This window comes from Octopus bimaculoides, chromosome 19 (genome assembly GCF_046866305.1).
Source record: "Octopus bimaculoides isolate indiv1 chromosome 19, ASM4686630v1, whole genome shotgun sequence".
Classification (NCBI taxonomy): domain Eukaryota; kingdom Metazoa; phylum Mollusca; class Cephalopoda; order Octopoda; family Octopodidae; genus Octopus; species Octopus bimaculoides.
In genome coordinates, this window is record NC_142946.1 from 48,110,922 (window position 1) to 48,128,898 (window position 17,977).

At 33.6% G+C, this 17,977-nt stretch overlaps 1 protein-coding gene across 1 annotated transcript; it reads right to left on the reverse strand.

Annotated features, from left to right (window-relative positions):
- Nucleotides 1–8,951: 8,951 nt before the first annotated feature.
- Nucleotides 8,952–15,663, reverse strand: LOC106868366 (uncharacterized). Its single transcript, XM_014913585.3, has 4 exons — nucleotides 15,602–15,663; nucleotides 11,250–11,267; nucleotides 10,808–10,911; nucleotides 8,952–9,560 (listed from the first exon to the last, which is right to left on the reverse strand). Exons 1-4 carry the CDS (start codon nucleotides 15,612–15,614, stop codon nucleotides 9,378–9,380), a joined length of 318 nt encoding a protein of 105 aa, XP_014769071.1. The 5' UTR covers nucleotides 15,615–15,663; the 3' UTR covers nucleotides 8,952–9,377.
- Between the last annotated feature and the right edge of the window lie 2,314 nt (nucleotides 15,664–17,977).

Here is a 17,977-nt window from a genome sequence, read left to right on the forward strand (position 1 = left end):
GAATACACTCATCAGCAGCAACAGCTACTCTTTACAACAAATTATGAGTTTTGTTGGCTTGGCCTCTGTTGCCCTTCTGTTTTCTAGACTTCTTTATTCTATCAACTTCAACTCCCAATACTACTGTCAAGCAACAATACTAGTCCCCAGTTTTATTTTATTTTATTTATTTTTTTGTTTTATTATGATTATTATTATTATTATTTTAGCTTTTGACTGTCTTTTACTGCCAAACTAAATTTTTAATTATAGTGTTTTCTAAGAAGCAATCTATTGTTATATATTTATATATAATACACAAACCTACACACATACACACACACACACACACACGTGTGTGTGTGTGTGTGTATATATATATATATGTGTGTGTGTGTGTATGTATATATATATATATATATATATGTGAATAATTTATATTATTTAGGCAATGGAAAAATTTATATATTTTTTTTTGTGTCTTAGATCACCCTTTTAAAAAATGTTTCAGTTTAGCATTCAAACCCTGTTTGGTTTTCTTTCTTTTCTTTTTTTTCTCTCCTTTCATTTTTTTAATGTCTGTTGCTGGTATTTTTCTCATCCAGCTTAAATCGCATTGTATTCAATGCTGTTATTATTGTCAGATTATTCCCTTCTTCTTAAAGAAATACCTGCTGATTGTAGATCCATGTTTATCATTTAACAGTAATCCTACTATTTAGTAGATTAAAAGGATTCTTTTATTATCATAATTCAATATTTTATTAATTTTGATCAAAATACAGGAGAACTATGCTAATTCTTAGGTTGCGATTGTTTCTTATTCTTCTGCTAAGTTTCAAAAATGTTCTTAAATATGTAAAAAAAAAAAAAAATTCAGGCTCTTCTAAGGTACTTGGTTTCATTTCATTATTATTATTCCTTCGACTTTTCTTTATTCCCTAGAAATAGAGTTCTGTGCTGCTTGGAACATCTATTTCAAGAGATGGCAAAATTTAATATATATGTTATGTGCGTGTATATATATATATATATATATATATATATATATTGTGTGTGTGTGTATGGCATGTGTGCATACATGCATATATATGGTGAGTGTCTGTGTGTGTGTATGTGTATATATATGTATATATATATATATATACACGCACACACATAATATATAGGAAGGCAGAATCATTTTTCTCTTAATTAGAAATAGGTAATTATTTTAGTCGGATCATCTGTCTTCCATAGGTTATTCTTTTTTTTTCTTTTTTTTTTTTTTTGCTTTTAATTTTCTTCATTTGCATTGAAACATAAGAAGAAGAATATTTTTATTATTATTGTTGTTGATTGAAAACTGTGCAAATGTCAATATCTTTGACAAAAGAGAAACTTTAAAAAGGAATTAAAATATTAGCCAAGAATTGTTTTCTTTTGTTAATGAAGTTGAGTAGAGGAACAAGTGTGAGACTAAAGTTTCTATTTTTAATCAGTGGGCTTTGCAGTAGCTATCTCATTGCAGCACTGGTTGGACACAAAGATAAGGGTTCCTGTTGAATTATTCTTTACTATGGGGAAATAGCCATAATATCATTTCCCAGTTATCGCTGAATTTATTAGTTATCATTGATATTGGTGTATGTGTTAGCTTTATTATAATTACTATTATTGTTATTACTATGATTATTATTATTATTATTATTATTAATGCATCTAGTAAATTTTTATGATGCTGTGATTTCTCTGCAGAATGTATTGGAACTAAGTTGTGAATGTTGGTGCTGGTGGTGCATTGTTGCTAAAAATTGAATGATGTAAGGGCTTCTTGAAAATTACTTTAAAAAAACCTTCCTCTTTTATATATAGTTTATAATAAACATTCCAGCTGCTCTTTCTTTCTAAAGTGACTAAGTTAAACTAAGTGGTAGTGGTATCATGTTTTCACTTCTCACCTGATGGTAGTAGCATGGGTTTCCTTGCGGGTCTGACCTAGCAAAGTATTTACGACTACTACTGATCTTGTTGTATGATGCTCCAGTAAGGCCGTTTATCGACGACACATTACTTGTGTATCGACCAAACTGACTGTTTAGATTTCCTTTCTCTATATGATCCACTTGATTACATTAGCAATTCTCCGATGAATTTTGCTAATTAGTTATTAATTTTACTGGTCATCTCTCTCTCTCTAACCCAGTTTGATTTAGAAAAGAATAGGTATTTCTGGCTTCAAACTTTAAAACTGGCCAACTAATTTATACAATAATTTTAATAAAAAAAAAAACAAAACTTGACTCTGTCTTTATCCTTTTCAGAAGATGGCTGATTTGGAAGTTTGAGAAATTGGTGATTTGAAATATAAATCTTTAAAGATGTCAAAAAATGAAATTCGGGAATGTGTGTCTATATTCTCTGAAATGTGAACCTGAAGAATGGAGGTGGTGATTGTAAATTTAAAAACTATAAATTTGTATGACTGAATGTGTGAATGAGTGTTTATCAAGTGTGAAGGTGCTATTTCTCTTAACATTGACTGATTGAAATGCTGTGAAATATTTCAGGATATTCTTGAATGAAAAGACTGACTGCTATGGTCTCTATACCACTCTTGTGAGTGTGTCTCTTATCAACTGTGTGATATTGAACGAAGAGCTGGGTGAAAGCTAAAATTTACTAGTGTAACTTACTCTACCAACAATATGATTTTTCTGTCCATGCTATACAGGCTTAGCAATGATGATTGTAATTTTCTAATACACTGTTAAAATAAAACTTTGTAACGAATGTGTATATGTGGAATTTAAAAAAAAAATTTTTTTTTTTTAAACGTTTCTACACAAACTTACCACAAGTTTTTCTCTGTGCAACAGAAACTTTCAAAGCACTTTGGTGGAATGGCTGCTTAGAATGTTTAATTGGTCAAATTATGATACTTCTGTTTAACCCATTCACTGGGTTATTTGGTTGTCCTCATAACAGTGGTACACTTGTTGCACATGGAGTTTTACCAATAAGTTTTCTTTTTTTATTACTGGCCGGCCCTACCTTTGTATCTATTTATACACAGCATTACTTCTCACTGGGCACAGGTTTGGAAAATAGCAGTTATTATTGCTTTGCCTGTATTTTAATGTTGATAGTTTCTTAAAATTATTGTTTTTGTTTTATTGAAACAAATCCACATACACATACAGCTAGTTTTAAGAAATAACTTGCATGCCACCTTCTTTTAGAGTTGAATAGAACTCCTTTTTTTTTTAAAAAAAAAAAATAAAAAATAACAAAATCCCACAAAAATTATTTTCATTACCTTCAAGGTAGGTTACCACTAGTTATGGAACTAATTGATTTATTTCAAACTAAAATTATAAGCTAACGTTTTCCATGTCTTATCAACTCTGTGGCCTTTTAAGCTTTATCAAAAAAACAACGTCCAGCCATATGTTTATTAAATTGTGAATTCTAACTGAACAAAATACATGGATATTATTTGCTAGAAAACTTCATTCTTAACTTCTCTAATTCTGTTTTATCTGTTCTATTTTATACTTTTTTTTTTTTTTTTTTTTTTTTTTTTTTTTTTTTAGTTTCCTACCTGTACAGAATCCTCTATTGTCACCTAGTCAATAAAAAGTGGCTATATTTCTTCTCAAGTTCACTTGCAATTCCATTTTTTTTTTATTGCGTGCATTTTTTCTTTCTTCCTTTCTTTTTTTTTTATTATTGTTGATGACATGTCTTCTTCGTTCAGTGTGGCATGTCAAGTTTTATAATGAGATTTAATGTTCTTTATTATAGTCCTTACAACAGTTTCTTTCCAGTTATTCAAAACATTTTAGGTTGGCAGCTGTGAAATTGATAGTCCAATGTTTGATAAATTTTGATAATTACAGAACTAAATTCTCAACCTGACTAGCAAATGTCTCTCATATAACTTGAAAAATTCCTTAATTTTTAAAATATTATTTTTGACATTATTTCCTTTCCTAAATATTTTAACCTGATCAATATTTTTTATTCTTAGATTCAACAACTTCTGTATCTATTGGATTTTTCAAAATTTTTAAAACGGACATTTAAAAAATTATTTTTAAGAATAGTGAAGCTTGAAGCAGATAAAGCTATAAAAAAATAAACTGTAAACATTGGATTAAAAATCATTCAGGCAGTAAGTCGAAAAAGCTGGTCATGGAACATGCACCTACATATTCTGTAAACATGACAGTTCTAGCATTGGACCAAAGCAATCCTTCAAAATTTCTCTATCCAAAGGGTTTTTGACCCAATATTTATTGCTTTATTTGCTTTGAGATTCACCATTCCTAAAATTAATTTCCCGTTCTCAAAGTTTCTAAATTCTTAGACATATTTTGTATTGTTGCTTTTTACTTGCAACACTTATAACGGTTCATTCTTATTTCCATACAGCCAAGTTTGACAACTTTTGTATTTTGTATTGGGAAAGAAAAACAAAACAAAACAAACAAAAGGAGTGGTTGAAACTGAAATAGATTTTTGAACATTTCTCTAGCTATGTCAGAGCAACAGCAAAATAGAAAATATCTCGTAACTTAATCTTGTATGATGGCCGCAGGTGGTTGTAAAAACATTTCAAATGAAGACTTCAGTCTCTCTGACTTAGTGGTAATGACTTTTCACTAAAATGAATTTAAGGCTTTTTTTTTTTTTTTTTTTTAGTTTGATTTCCTGTTTTAGTGAAGAATTTAGTCAGTCACTATAAAGCTTGTTTCTTTGAAAATAAATATCATAAACATCACCTTCCGTCCATAACATTGTGAAACCGTTTGTCCTAACTCGATTCATATCTTCTTCAAACTTTTAGCATTATAGAAATTTAACAATGACAACAAAATTTGGCTGTGATATTAATAATTAAAATAACCAAAAAACATTTAAGTTGCTTGTAAAAGGGAACAAATTCTGAATTTAGTTATTAACTACTTTTAAACATATCAATAATCTTTTATCTAGCTATACTGAATAAATTTACCAAAACCTTTTGGAATATCACTTTTATATATTTTTTGGTGCCACTTTAGCATGCAGTCTAACCCATTCCTAAACCCTAACTCTAACCTCAATCCAACCCTGATCCTTCACCCTAACCCTGATCAGGTACTTTCACAGTATAAATAAAGGATACTGTGGTAGACTGCATGCTAAAGTAGTATCACTCCCTATTTTTTCTTTCCAAATAGGGCTTCATATAAATGGGAATTTTACATTTAAAGATAGACTTATTATTTTTAGGAAGACTTATATTATAATGAATTTTTAAACTTCAGTTTCCTGCTGCCAACTTTTCTCTCTAAACCGCTCTACACTAGCCAACCAAATGTTAGTGTGTGTATACATAAATAGATTTTATTTTACTGTTTTCTATTTCAATGTATTTTCAGAATAACTGGATTTTTTTGTATATATTGATTTTCGGTTTTCTTTAACAATAATTTTCCAAATCAAATCACTGTTTGATTGTTTTTATAACCTGGGGGTCATTTTAACTCTTTTACTTTGTATAAGAGTTGATTTTTCCAGTTCCAGATTCATAGAATGTAATAGTCGTTCCGAGATGATACTCAAAGGATTTGATTTGAAGAATTCAGTTAGAATGAAACAATTTCTAAATTCATTAATGCAACACTTTGCTACTAATTAGTTAACGAATAAGAAAAACTTTGCAGTAGAACCATTTTGAAAAGAAATGAGGTACTTTCTCACGATTATGATTTTATACAGTTAATTCACTTATCTTGTGTGTGTGTATGTACACGCACAAGCACGTGTGTGTGTGTGTATACACACATATGCATATGCATAAATATATACATGTATGTATACATATATGCATGATATTTTAAGTGAGGTCTTGAGCACACAGTTTAAATATTTAGATGGAAGACATTGTTTAAAGAAGATTGTTAAAATGGCCCCTTGTGACATCCTGGCTTCATAACTTCCGGTTTATTTTAAAGTCCAGTCAGATTGCTGTATCTTGAATATTCAATAAAGAAACCATTATATCCAGTCTAGAGATATTATGTGCTTGATTGACATATAATCGTAATGATTATCCTGTATTTGGATAAAGGTATATCTTTTATCTTTTGTTTCATTTATTGGACTGGGGCCATCTTCAAGATCAAGCTTGAGGGGTTTAGTCAAACAAATCAGTCCCAGTATTTTTTTTTTTTTTTCCTCAATTGTGGTACTTATTCTCTCAGTCTCTTTTACTGAATCACTGCCAAATCCACTCACAAAGCTTCTGTTGACCTGAAACTGTAGTTGAAGACATCTACGTAAGGCACTGTGCAGTGGGACTGAACCTGAAACCATGTGGTTGAGAAACAAGCTTCTTATCACACAGCCAAGCCTTCACCTTTATAGGTTTGGTACAAAGTCTTTGGATATTTTAGCAAAATTTTTGCTTTATCTTGCATTAACATCTCAAGGAAGGATTAAAAAAAAACCCAGTTTAACCCTTTCAAAATTCAGAGCTTGAAGTAGATGAAGTTCCCACAAAACTGTCACCTCAACATTAAGGTGCTGATCCTAAAAGCATCCAAACAAGTGGTTTGAGAACTTTCCTGGTTGTTGCCAGTGCCACTGGACTGTCTCCTGTGCATGTGGCACATAAAAAACACCATTTTGAGCATGGCCGTTGCCAGTACCGTGTGATTGGCCCTCGTGCCAGTGGCACGTAAAAGCACCCACTACACTCTCGGAGTGGTTGGCGTTAGGAAGGGCATCCAGCTGTAGAAACTCTGCCAGATCAGATTGGAGCCTGGTGCAGCCATCCGGTTCACCAGTCCTCAGTGAAATCGTCCAACCCATGCTAGCATGGAAAGCGGACGTCAAATGATGAGATATATATATATATATATATATATATATAGTCTAAATACTCACTGTGAGTAAATATATGCACTAAGTATATGCAAATATACCAGAGTGTATATTGGTATATACGCATACTCTGTATATCTATATATTCTGGTTCAAGTAGAAGATGCAAACAGCATCATGTGTACAAGAATATTCTAGGCATGGAATAAGAACCATCTTCGTCTGTGACTTGAATAAAGAAATCAGTTCAAAATTCCAAGAAACTTACTAAATATGTCAGTGACCAGATGAAGACCTAAAGGTAGAATGGCTATAACAAGCCAAGATTAGTCTGAATATATCAATATGTGATAATCCTTTCTACTAGAGACAGGGACGGGTGCCTGAAATTTTCTGGGCTGGGACTAGTCAATTACACCCACCTACCCCGCTCCCAATGTTTCGCTAGTATTTGATTTATCGATCCCAAAAGGATGAAAGGCAAAATTGAACTCAGAACGTTGTGGCTGATGTTTCTGCCTTAGGGCACAATGGCTGAGACATTGTGACTATAACAACCAGGATGAATATATTGCTATATGATATTGATTTCAAATTCTGGCACAAGGCCAGCAATTTCATGGGATGGAGTAAGTCTATTACATTGATCCCTAGTATTTTACTGGTACTATTTTATCGATACTGAAAGGATGGAAGGCAAAGTTGACCATGGCAAAATTTGAACTTGAAATGTGAAGAAATACTAATACGCTTTTTACCTGGCGTGTTAATGGTTCTACCAGTTTGCTGTCTTAATATTACTATATAATATTGATAATTCTTGAAAAATGGCGGAGGATACAATGACTAAGACAGCCAAGATAGAAGACATGAGTCTGAAATATATCAGGGTGGACCTATCCGTCCATTGTAAATAATGTATATTAGTGTATAATACTATATTTTCTAGGTGGTGAGTTGGCAGAAACATTAGCATATGTTCTGAGTTCAAATTCCGCCGAGGTTGACTTTGCCCTTCATTCTTTTGCGGTCGATAAATTAAGTACCAATTGTATACTGGAGTCAATCTAATCGACTGCCCCCCCCCCCTCCCCCAAAACTTCAGGCCTTGTATCTAGAGTAGAAAAGGATATATATTTCCAAAAGGCAGCAGGCTGGCAGAAACGTTAGCATGCCGGGCGAAATGCTTAGCGGTATTTCATCTGTCTTTATGTTCTGAGTTCAAATTCCGCTGAGGTCAACTTTGCCGTTCATCCTTTCAGGGTCGATAAATTAAGTACCAGTTGTGTACCGGGGTTAATCTAGTCGACTGCCCCTCCCCCTCCCCAAAAATTTTGGGCCTTGTGCAAAGAGTAGAAAAGAATATATTTATTAATTTTGGCACAAGACCAGCAATATTGAGGGACAAGGGGAAACAATTACATTAATCCCAGTGTTCAATTGGTACTTATTTTATTGACCCTGAAAGCCAAAGTTGTCCTCAATGGAATTTGAACTTGGAATATAGAGAACCAGAAGAAATGCTGCTAAGCATTTTGCTGACATGATAATGATTTCGCCTGCTTACTGCCTTATGTGAGAGTATAATAATCCTTTGTTATATAAGCACAAGGCTTGAAATTTGATGGGAGGAGGAGGGGGGGGGCTAGCTGATCATATCAGCCCTAGTGTTTGACTGGTACTTAATCTATCGACCTTGAAAGGGATGAAAGACAAAGGTCGACCTCGATGGAATTTGAATTCAGAATGTAACGGTCTGAAATTTTGTGGAAGGGGTTAGTTGATTACATTGCACCCCAGTGCACAACTAGTATTTGTTTCATCGACCCTCAAAGAATGAATGACATAGTCAACCCTGGCTGAATTTGAACTCAGAACATTAAGACAGCAAAGCTCCACGATAGTGCATGATCAAAACAAGGTTAATAAATAAGTGTTCTGTATGACAGAATGTATCTGAATGCCAAGAAGTTAAATTGATAGTGGAGGGAGTTTTTTAAAAAGATTTGGCTGTAATTTCTTACAAGATCTTTTAGAGATTTCTTTATCGGTTTATGAGAAATATATGTAAAGTAATTTGTTACCAATATTGAATATTCCAGTTAATGATCCAAAAAGAATTTTGAATGTTTATTTTATTGATTGGAAATATTTTAATAAGTATTATTGAACAATTGGTTGTTAGCTTGCATGTTTTATACTTTGAATTTTCAAGAACTCAAGAAAATGGTGCCTTCCTGGTTTATTATAAACATATGACAATCTTTATGTGGCCATCTCTGGTAACTTGTTATGAGCATTTTAGAATGGTTTACAAATGTCTGACAGAAGTTTTCAGCAGCCATGAAGAATACAGCATAACTTTTAGAAGCGTTATCCTTCATTTCTTGTAAAAATAATTTTCTGATAATGTTATTATAATGCTATCATAATAACATTATAATGTTGTTATAAGGTTATTATAAAGTCATTATAACAAAGTTATATGGGAAACAATTATTGGTTTAATTTTGTTGTCTTCAATGTTACACTGAAGAAGTGTTTTAGCAGTGGTCATGGTGATGGTAATCGTGATGATGATGGTCGTGATGACCATGGTGACCATGGTGACCATGATGATCATAGTGAACATGATGTCCGTGGTGGCCTCCATGGTGATGGTCATGACCAAACACCATGTCATGTACTGCATGTTTGATGGCGCCACCAACACCCTCATGATGTTCCTGAAATTATTAAAAAAAGAAAACAATGTTAACATCAAGAAATGTAAATTTTGAATCTTTTTGTTCTAACGGATGATATTGGTTCTAAATCTATCGATTGATATCACCACTAGACATATTGATCTCCTATTAATGGTTGCGTCTTTTACTTCTGATGCACATGAAGTTTCCTGCAACTGTGATGGTTTTGAGAATGGAGATCATGTTATGCCACCTGACACCTTTCCACAGGGACCGAATTAACACTACTGGATACATTGAGGCACTGGAAATGGTTGTTAAGCCATAACATGTTTCAACATGACCAGCACCTTCTCACAAAACCCACAGAACCCAAAAATGGATGTCAGACAATCTTTATGATCATATAACACCAAACTCATGGCCGCCAAACTTGCTAAATTGGACCGTTTAGCATTTAAATGTACATATGTCTTCTACTAAAGCCTTGGGCCAACCAAGGATTAGGTAGACAGAAACTGAAAGAAGCCCGTCATGTATGTATACATATATATTTATATATGTGTTTGTCCCCCCACCATCACTTGACAACCAATGTTGGTGTGCTTACGTCCCCGTAACCTAGTGGTTCAGCAACAGAGACCGATAGAATAAGTACTAGGCTTACAAAGACTAAGTCCTGGGGTCGATTCGGTCGACTAAAAGGCGCTACTCCAGCATGGCTGCAAGCAAATGATTGAAACAAATCAAAAAATAAGAGAATATATACATATATATTTATACAAGGGGTTGCTGAAAAATTCCTGCCTTCGGGTAAAGGAAAGTGAAGGAGTATCAGTTAATTATTCAACATCATCCCCTCCTAGATTCACACGTGTATTGCAGTGGTCCTTCAGTTGTTATAAACCCTGTAAAAAAAACTGAGAAAGTTGGGCCTCCAATCAGGCTTTCCATGATATCCTTAAAGCCAGGGGCTTTTCAGCACCCCCTCATCATATATATATATATAATGGAGAAATTATACAAAATGTACAAGTGGATTATGAGTAAAGCACCAGCACAGTTTCGATTACCTGTTATTATCCTTAGATTGCAGGAACTTCATAGTGGCAGTTGAGGTAAGAGTATAAAATTTCTTTTTTCCATCTATTTCATTAATACTAATATATATATATATATATATAGTATATATACATATGTATATAAAGTTATCTCTATCCTAATTCCTGTTACATGTTAAAACTCGCAAGAAATGTCTGAAGTAAAACTTTGTCAAATACACTTACTTCTATAACAATGGTTGGTGGTGGTCTCTGAGCTGGTGGTGGGTATGGTTGGGGTGGGTAATATGGTCCATTGTAAGGGTAGGCTCCGGATGGTGGAGGGCCTCCTAAACAAAAAAGCAAAGCAAAAATTGCATGTTATTGATGTATCATTTAATAGTTTGGTTTTTTTGCATCGCATTTAGTGGCAGTAAATCATAGTGAAGTCAATTTTGCCCGTCATCATTTAGAATTATCAGAAAAGTACTAGAACGGATCCCCTCTCTCTCTCTTTCTCTCTCTCTCTTTCTCTCTCTCTCTCTCTCTTTCTCTCTCTCTCTCTCTCTCTTTCTCTCTCTCTCTCTCTCTCTCTCTCTCTTTCTCTCTCTCTCTCTCTCTCTCTCTCTCTGATTTAAATAATCCTTGATGGGGTTATCTAATATGAGTTGAGAATAATTGTACTTACCTGGATTTCCATATGGATCTATAATGGAAGAAGAAAAATAAAATGAAATACATTAGGAGGCAAGTATATTCAATATGAGTGAAATAACTATTTATTAATGTTGTTCCAAAAGTAAGAATACTCTATTTTTGATGTCATTAGAAACATTATAAGGAATTGAGCTGATAATGTTGGTTTCAGTGTTTGATGTTTCATTTAACTTCATATTTTGGTTGAGTCAAACTGATTAAGTGTTGTAACAAAGTCATAAACTGTATTTGACGGTACATAAGACACTTTTCTTTAAAAAGAAATGAAGTTTTGAAAAAATCATGCTGGGTCCTATATGCAATGTTGGACCTATATTATAGACTTCAATGCACCAGAGCCTTTTTTCCCTGAATATGTGCTGTTGAAATTAGGGCACAGTTAATATGCCCATGCATCATTTCTTGACTCAAACATAACAACACTATGAATCATTACAAAAATAGCTGCTATAACAAATTATCACAGAAAATAATATTCTTTTATGTGATCTCGTTATCTTAACATTATCTTAATTGCACCACCAAAGGTGTTTTTAACATCTCACCAATTATTATTAGAACCATTCTGCAACTATTCCACAACAATTTCTTCTACTTTTCATCTCCCACCCCTACCCAAGTAATTCTCATCAGGAATCTAGATTTCAATCTAGTTTGGGTGATTTGTAGAATTCCTTGATAGAAAACCTTATTATTCTATGTTGAATCAGTTCTGTAAGATGTTTAGGTCAATACTCAGAATTTCCTCTATCAGGTTATCAGGGCAGATCACCTTATTGATTGATCTCTTTATCTCTTATCTTTTAACTGATTTCATAATTACATCAATAGATGAAGTAATTGAAAGATGTATGGATTTGTAAACATGTTTATCAGTCAACGTATTTATCAGTAAACAGGTTTATCTGCTGTATTTATACATTTTTGTATTCTATGAAGACAGACTTCAGACTTTGCTTTCTTCGAGTTTCAATGGTTTATCTTTTGTCTTTTGTTGGTGCAACTAAACTGATTGAATTGTGACCTTACTGAAAGCTAGACACAATTACTTTTGGTATCTGTAGAAGTACACATAAATACATACATACATAGGTACACACATGCATATATATATATATATATATATATACATATACACACACACATATCTATGTATGTATGTATTAATGCATGTGTGCCTGTGCTTGTGTGTATGTGTGTATATATGTACACAGCTATAAATGTAGGTTTGGTGGAAAATATGCTTTACACACACAAACACAAACATACAGTCAATGCATACATAGCATATATACATTTTTCTTTACCACTCATCGTTTCGGGGTTGATAAATTAAGTACCAGTTGCGTACTGAGGTCGATTTAATCAACTAGCCCCCTCCCCCTGAAAAAATTTCGAGCCTTGTGCCTAGAGTAGAAAAGAATATATATATATGGAGAGAGAGAGAGAGAGAGAGAGAGAGGCAGGCAAGAAGGTAGGTAGGCTGGCAAGCTGACAAACAGACAACTAGACACACAGACTGACTGACAGACGATCACTCTCTGCACCCAATTCTTCCATCCCATATCAGAATGACTATCAAATAATATGGCATTTATCTACAACATACTTTTTATCTTCCATTCTGTCGCTGCTAAGAACTGATAGTAAATTGCTCCGACTATGTCTCTGCAAACACATTTCCAAACGATAAAGAACTCCCAGCAGTACATGTGCCCTCACAGTCTAAGATAACTATATCTCAGTGACTTTACAGACAAAGTATGTATGTATACATGCATTGTTTGTATGTGTTGTTTGTATGTATGTATGTCATTGTTCAGTTTTATTTCAAGATTTCTTGCCAATAGAGAAAGATCTGGTTTCTAACCTAAACCCAAGGCTCCTTCATTGGAATTTCAACATCAATAACAGGGTATTTTTGTATGTATGAATGTATGCATGTGTGCAGATTTGTATGTTTAGTTTTATGTGTGTATTCTCATGCATGTAGTTGCATATCTAGACATACTCAGATATACTTAAATGATAAATTTTTGGGAAGTCTTACAGATTTTTAAAGTTCCAGTGATGTATGCATGAATGACTGTATGTACATCTACATGCACCACAAGGAATTGTGTCTAATGTTTATCATACTCTTAACATCCACTTTCCCATGCTTGCATGGGTTGGATAGGAATTTGTTGGGGTGGCTTCTCAATAGCAAACTGCCCTTCACCTGTTTCCAAGTGAGGCAATGTTTCTCCATGACCAGATATGTTTTTTTTTATAGAAGATTGGGAGTGAAGGACACTGCTTATTTGATGGTGACATTCGCTTACATTTGTACAATGTCAAGTCGAGGAGTCAATTAAACACATACACACACACCCACACACACACACGCATGTATATTAAGCTAACTAATGGCTACTTTTGTTTTTCAACACATTACATGCAAACAAATGCATTAACAAGGTACCATGTAGTGAGATTGAAAGCAGAACCTTGAGGTTCTGATGCAAACTTCTTACCACACTCAGCTAGGACTAATTTTATCAGCCCTTAAAGGCTGAAAGGTGAAACTTCAGTCAGTCCTGCTTATACAGAAATATGGCATGAAGATAGAGAATCAAATGTTGAAGTCTGAACCCATAGATCTAACGTACCGATGACATAAAGTTAGTTATTCAAACGGTGAGATGTGATCCACAGGTCTACTACCCTGAAGATTCCAGACCTTTAACTAAAATCTCCTACATTTCTAATGATTTTATAACAAACATTTTAGAAAAAATATTATTTGACGCTTTCATAGAAATAACCATTTCTGTTATAGACAACAATACCTGAAATTTTAGGGGAGCATTTCATCAATTACATTGAACCCAGGGCTCGACTGGTACTTATTTCATCGACCCTGAAAGGACGAAGGACTAAGTCATCCTTAGCGGAATTTGAACTCAGAATGTATAGTTGGAATAAATCCCGCCAAGCATTTTGTCCGACATGCTAATGATTCTGCTAGCTTGCCTTAGTTTTCATAGAAATAATGAACAATAGCATAAAATCAGAATTTGTTTCTTAGAATAATGATGAGAAAGTTTGGTAAAAGTGACCAATACTTCTCTATCTCCAATGTCCCCTGAGTGTATGTCTCAACATATATTCTCCATCGTCTTTCTTACTAATCTCTCTCTTATTTTACATCTGGGGTACTCAAAGGTGCAGGAGTGGCTGTGTGGTAAGAAGCTTGTGGTGGCGAGCTGGCAAAAACGTTAGCACGCCGGGCGAAATGCTTAGCGGTATTTCGCCTGCGTTCTGAGTTCCGAGTTCAAATTCTGCCGATGTCGACTTAGCCTTTCATCCTTTCGGGGTCGATTAAATAAGTACCAGTTACGCACTGGGATCGATGTAATCGACTTAATCCGTTTGTCTGTCCTTGTTTGTCCCCTCTGTTTAGCCACTCGTGGGCAATAAAGAAATAAGAAGCTTGTTTTTCAACCACATGGTTCTGGGTTCAGTCCCACTGCGTGGCACCTTGGGCAAGTGTCTTCTACTATAGCCTCGGGCTGACCAAAGCCTTGTGAGTGGATTTGGTAGACAGAAACTGAAAGAAACCCGTCGTATATATGTATATACATATATATAAAATATATAGTTTTAGGGAAAATAACCAATTTTCAAGAACTCATCGATGAAAATCCACTATCACATATAGAAAAATTAATAATTAAAAGCACAATAAATGAGTATAATATAAAGTAAAGTAAATATCATAAGATAAATATAATATATATATATATATCTTTTTATTATATTATATTTATCTTATGATATTTACTTTACTTTATATTATACTCATTTATTGTGCTTTTAATTATTAATTTTTCTATATGTGATAGTGGATTTTCATCGATGAGTTCTTGAAAATTGGTTATTTTCCCTAAAACTATATATTTTATATATACTTTATCTATAAAGCTCAATTTAATTTTAATTTTTTATAAATTGATTTTAATTGAGCTTTTTACCTGTAATTTTGGATTTTGTCCCTAATATTATTATATACATATATATGTATGTGTGTGTATATGTTTGTGTGTCTGTGTTTCCCCCCCCCCCCCACCATCGCTTGACAACCGATGCTGGTGTGTTTACGTCCCTGTAACTTAGCAGTTCGGCAAAAAGAGACCGATAGAAAAAGTACTAGGCTTCCAAAGAATAAGTCCCGGGGTCGATTTGCTTGACTAAAGGCGGTGCCCCAGCATGGCTGCAGTCAAATGACTGAAACAAGTAAAAGAGATAAGAGGTTTTTTTTAAAAATGAATTTTTACTTACTATAAGGATTCATGATTTTCTGATTTAACACCAAATACTCTTGCCGCTTGCCAAACTGATTTAATCACTTGTTTGAAAATGGTTCTTATATATGCACGGACACACGCACATACACACTCACATTTGTGTATGATTATGTGTGTATCTATGTAAGTATACGCATGTATATATATATGTGCAGGTGTGAGTGAATGAGTGTGTGTATGTGTGTGTAGAACAGTGTGGGCAGGGACTTGAAGGTTTTTTCTATAAATAAATAATAAAGTCATGTGATTTGTTTTAAGAAGACTTTGGAGTTATGACCTCATTGTGTTCTCTTAATGAATCATTATAATAGATTAATAACCTACCAAAGTGAAAGTTTTTAGATCTAAAATCTTATCAACAACACTTGAATATATTTGTTCTCCTATTTTGAAGCTGTGACCTTCTCACAATAATATTTCATCAGAAAGAAAAAGAAAGAAAAAGCAGTCTTATTTATTAGTTGTCATCATTACTTATGTAAATTCATTAAGTTGTAATATAAATATAACATTAAATATATATATATATATATATATATATATATATATATGCATGTATGTATATATTCACACACACACACACACACACACACACACACACACACACACACACACACACACACATATATATATATATATAAATATAATTAAGGGATCAGCAAATATTTGCTTCACCAAATACCGATGACTGAACACTATTCAATTTTTTTTCTCCGTGTTTTTCTCCTTGTCTCCGTATTCTTTCTGTTGAAGAGCGTAGCTCGAAACGTCAAAGACTTTCCGTATTCCCGAGCGTCATACTAATATATACTTTTGTTATTTACACCACCTGTCCTCGTCTGTTGTTATTATTTGTATATTCTCCCATATATGAATACACATATATATATGTATGGATATATATATATTGTGTGTGTGTGTGTATATATATATATAAATATATATATATATGTATATATACACATACGAACCTCCACCAACTATTCTGTGTATACAACCACCATATATACATATTTATGTAAATATATATAGATGTTGGTTTGTTTATGTCTCTGTAAGTTAGCGGGGTTTTTTTTTAACTCTAGCAGTGCCAAGAGATTTGAAGTAAGGGGTGAGGAGGAATCTACATCAAGACTGTTATAGGGACTTGGTCAGGTGATTAGATATGGGAAGTTTTTTTTGTGTCAATGAGGAGCTAGAATATTTATTTCTTTATTGCTAAACCTAGAGGGGACAAACAAGGATAGATAAAGGGATTAAGTCGGTTACATTGACACCAGTGCATAACTGGTACTTATTTAATCGACCCCAAAAGGATGAAAGGCAAAGTCGACCTCGGTAGAATTTGAACTCAGAACATAAAGATAGATGAAATACCGTTAAGCATTTCGCCTGGCGTGCTAACGTTTCTTATTTCTTTATTGTCCACAAGGGGCTAAACATAGAGGGGACAAACAAAGGGATTAAGTCGATTACATTGATACCAGTGCGTAACTGGTACTTAATTTATCGACCCCGAAAGGATGAAAGGCAAAGTCGACCTCGACAGAATTTGAACTCAGAACGTCACAGCAGACGAAATACCGCCAAGCATTTCGCTTGGCATGCTAACGTTTCTGCCAGTTTGCCGCCTTGAACAGCAGAAATATTGATGGCGTTTTGACTTTTGTATTTATGTAAATGAAAATAATTGAAATTAGATTACAGAAGATTCATTGTAAATGGGAAGTAATTATTTCTACACACACACACACACATTCTCTCTCTTTTTATTTTGTTTCACACACACACTTGCCCTTTCACACACACACACTTGCCCTTTCACACACACACTCTTTCTCTCTCACACACACACACTCTGTCTCTCTCTCACACACACTCTTTCTCATACACACATACATGCACACACACACACTCACGCATGCACACACACTCACACTTTCTCTCTCTCTCACACACACACACACTCTATCTTTCTCTCTCTCTCTCTCTCACACACATACACACCATTAGATTTATGCTGTAATTAATTGTCTGGAGTGAATAATTAAAAACATATTGATGACTTTGCAGAAACAGTTAAAACATTTCAGCTCTTAGTTATTTTTTTCTAATTAAAACTTCCGAATAACATAGGCTGTATGGTGTTGCTGATTTGCCCAGTACACATTGAAGAGGTTGTAGAGAGACTGTGACAAAAAACTTGTTTGAGAAAAGAAGAAAAGTGAGTTTTTAGGATTTATTGATCTTTCTATCTTTTTTATTTGGTTCATTTACCATAATGACTCTTCCAAAATAAGACTATGTTAGTTTCTGATCAAAATACTTGAAAAACGAATTCAAAAATGGA

Coding starts and splice junctions, on each gene's coding strand:
- LOC106868366 (XM_014913585.3), bottom strand. Junction 9,561..10,807: donor CACCAACCATTGTTATAGAA/GTAAGTGTATTT, acceptor TAATAATTTCAG/GAACATCATGAGGGTGTTGG.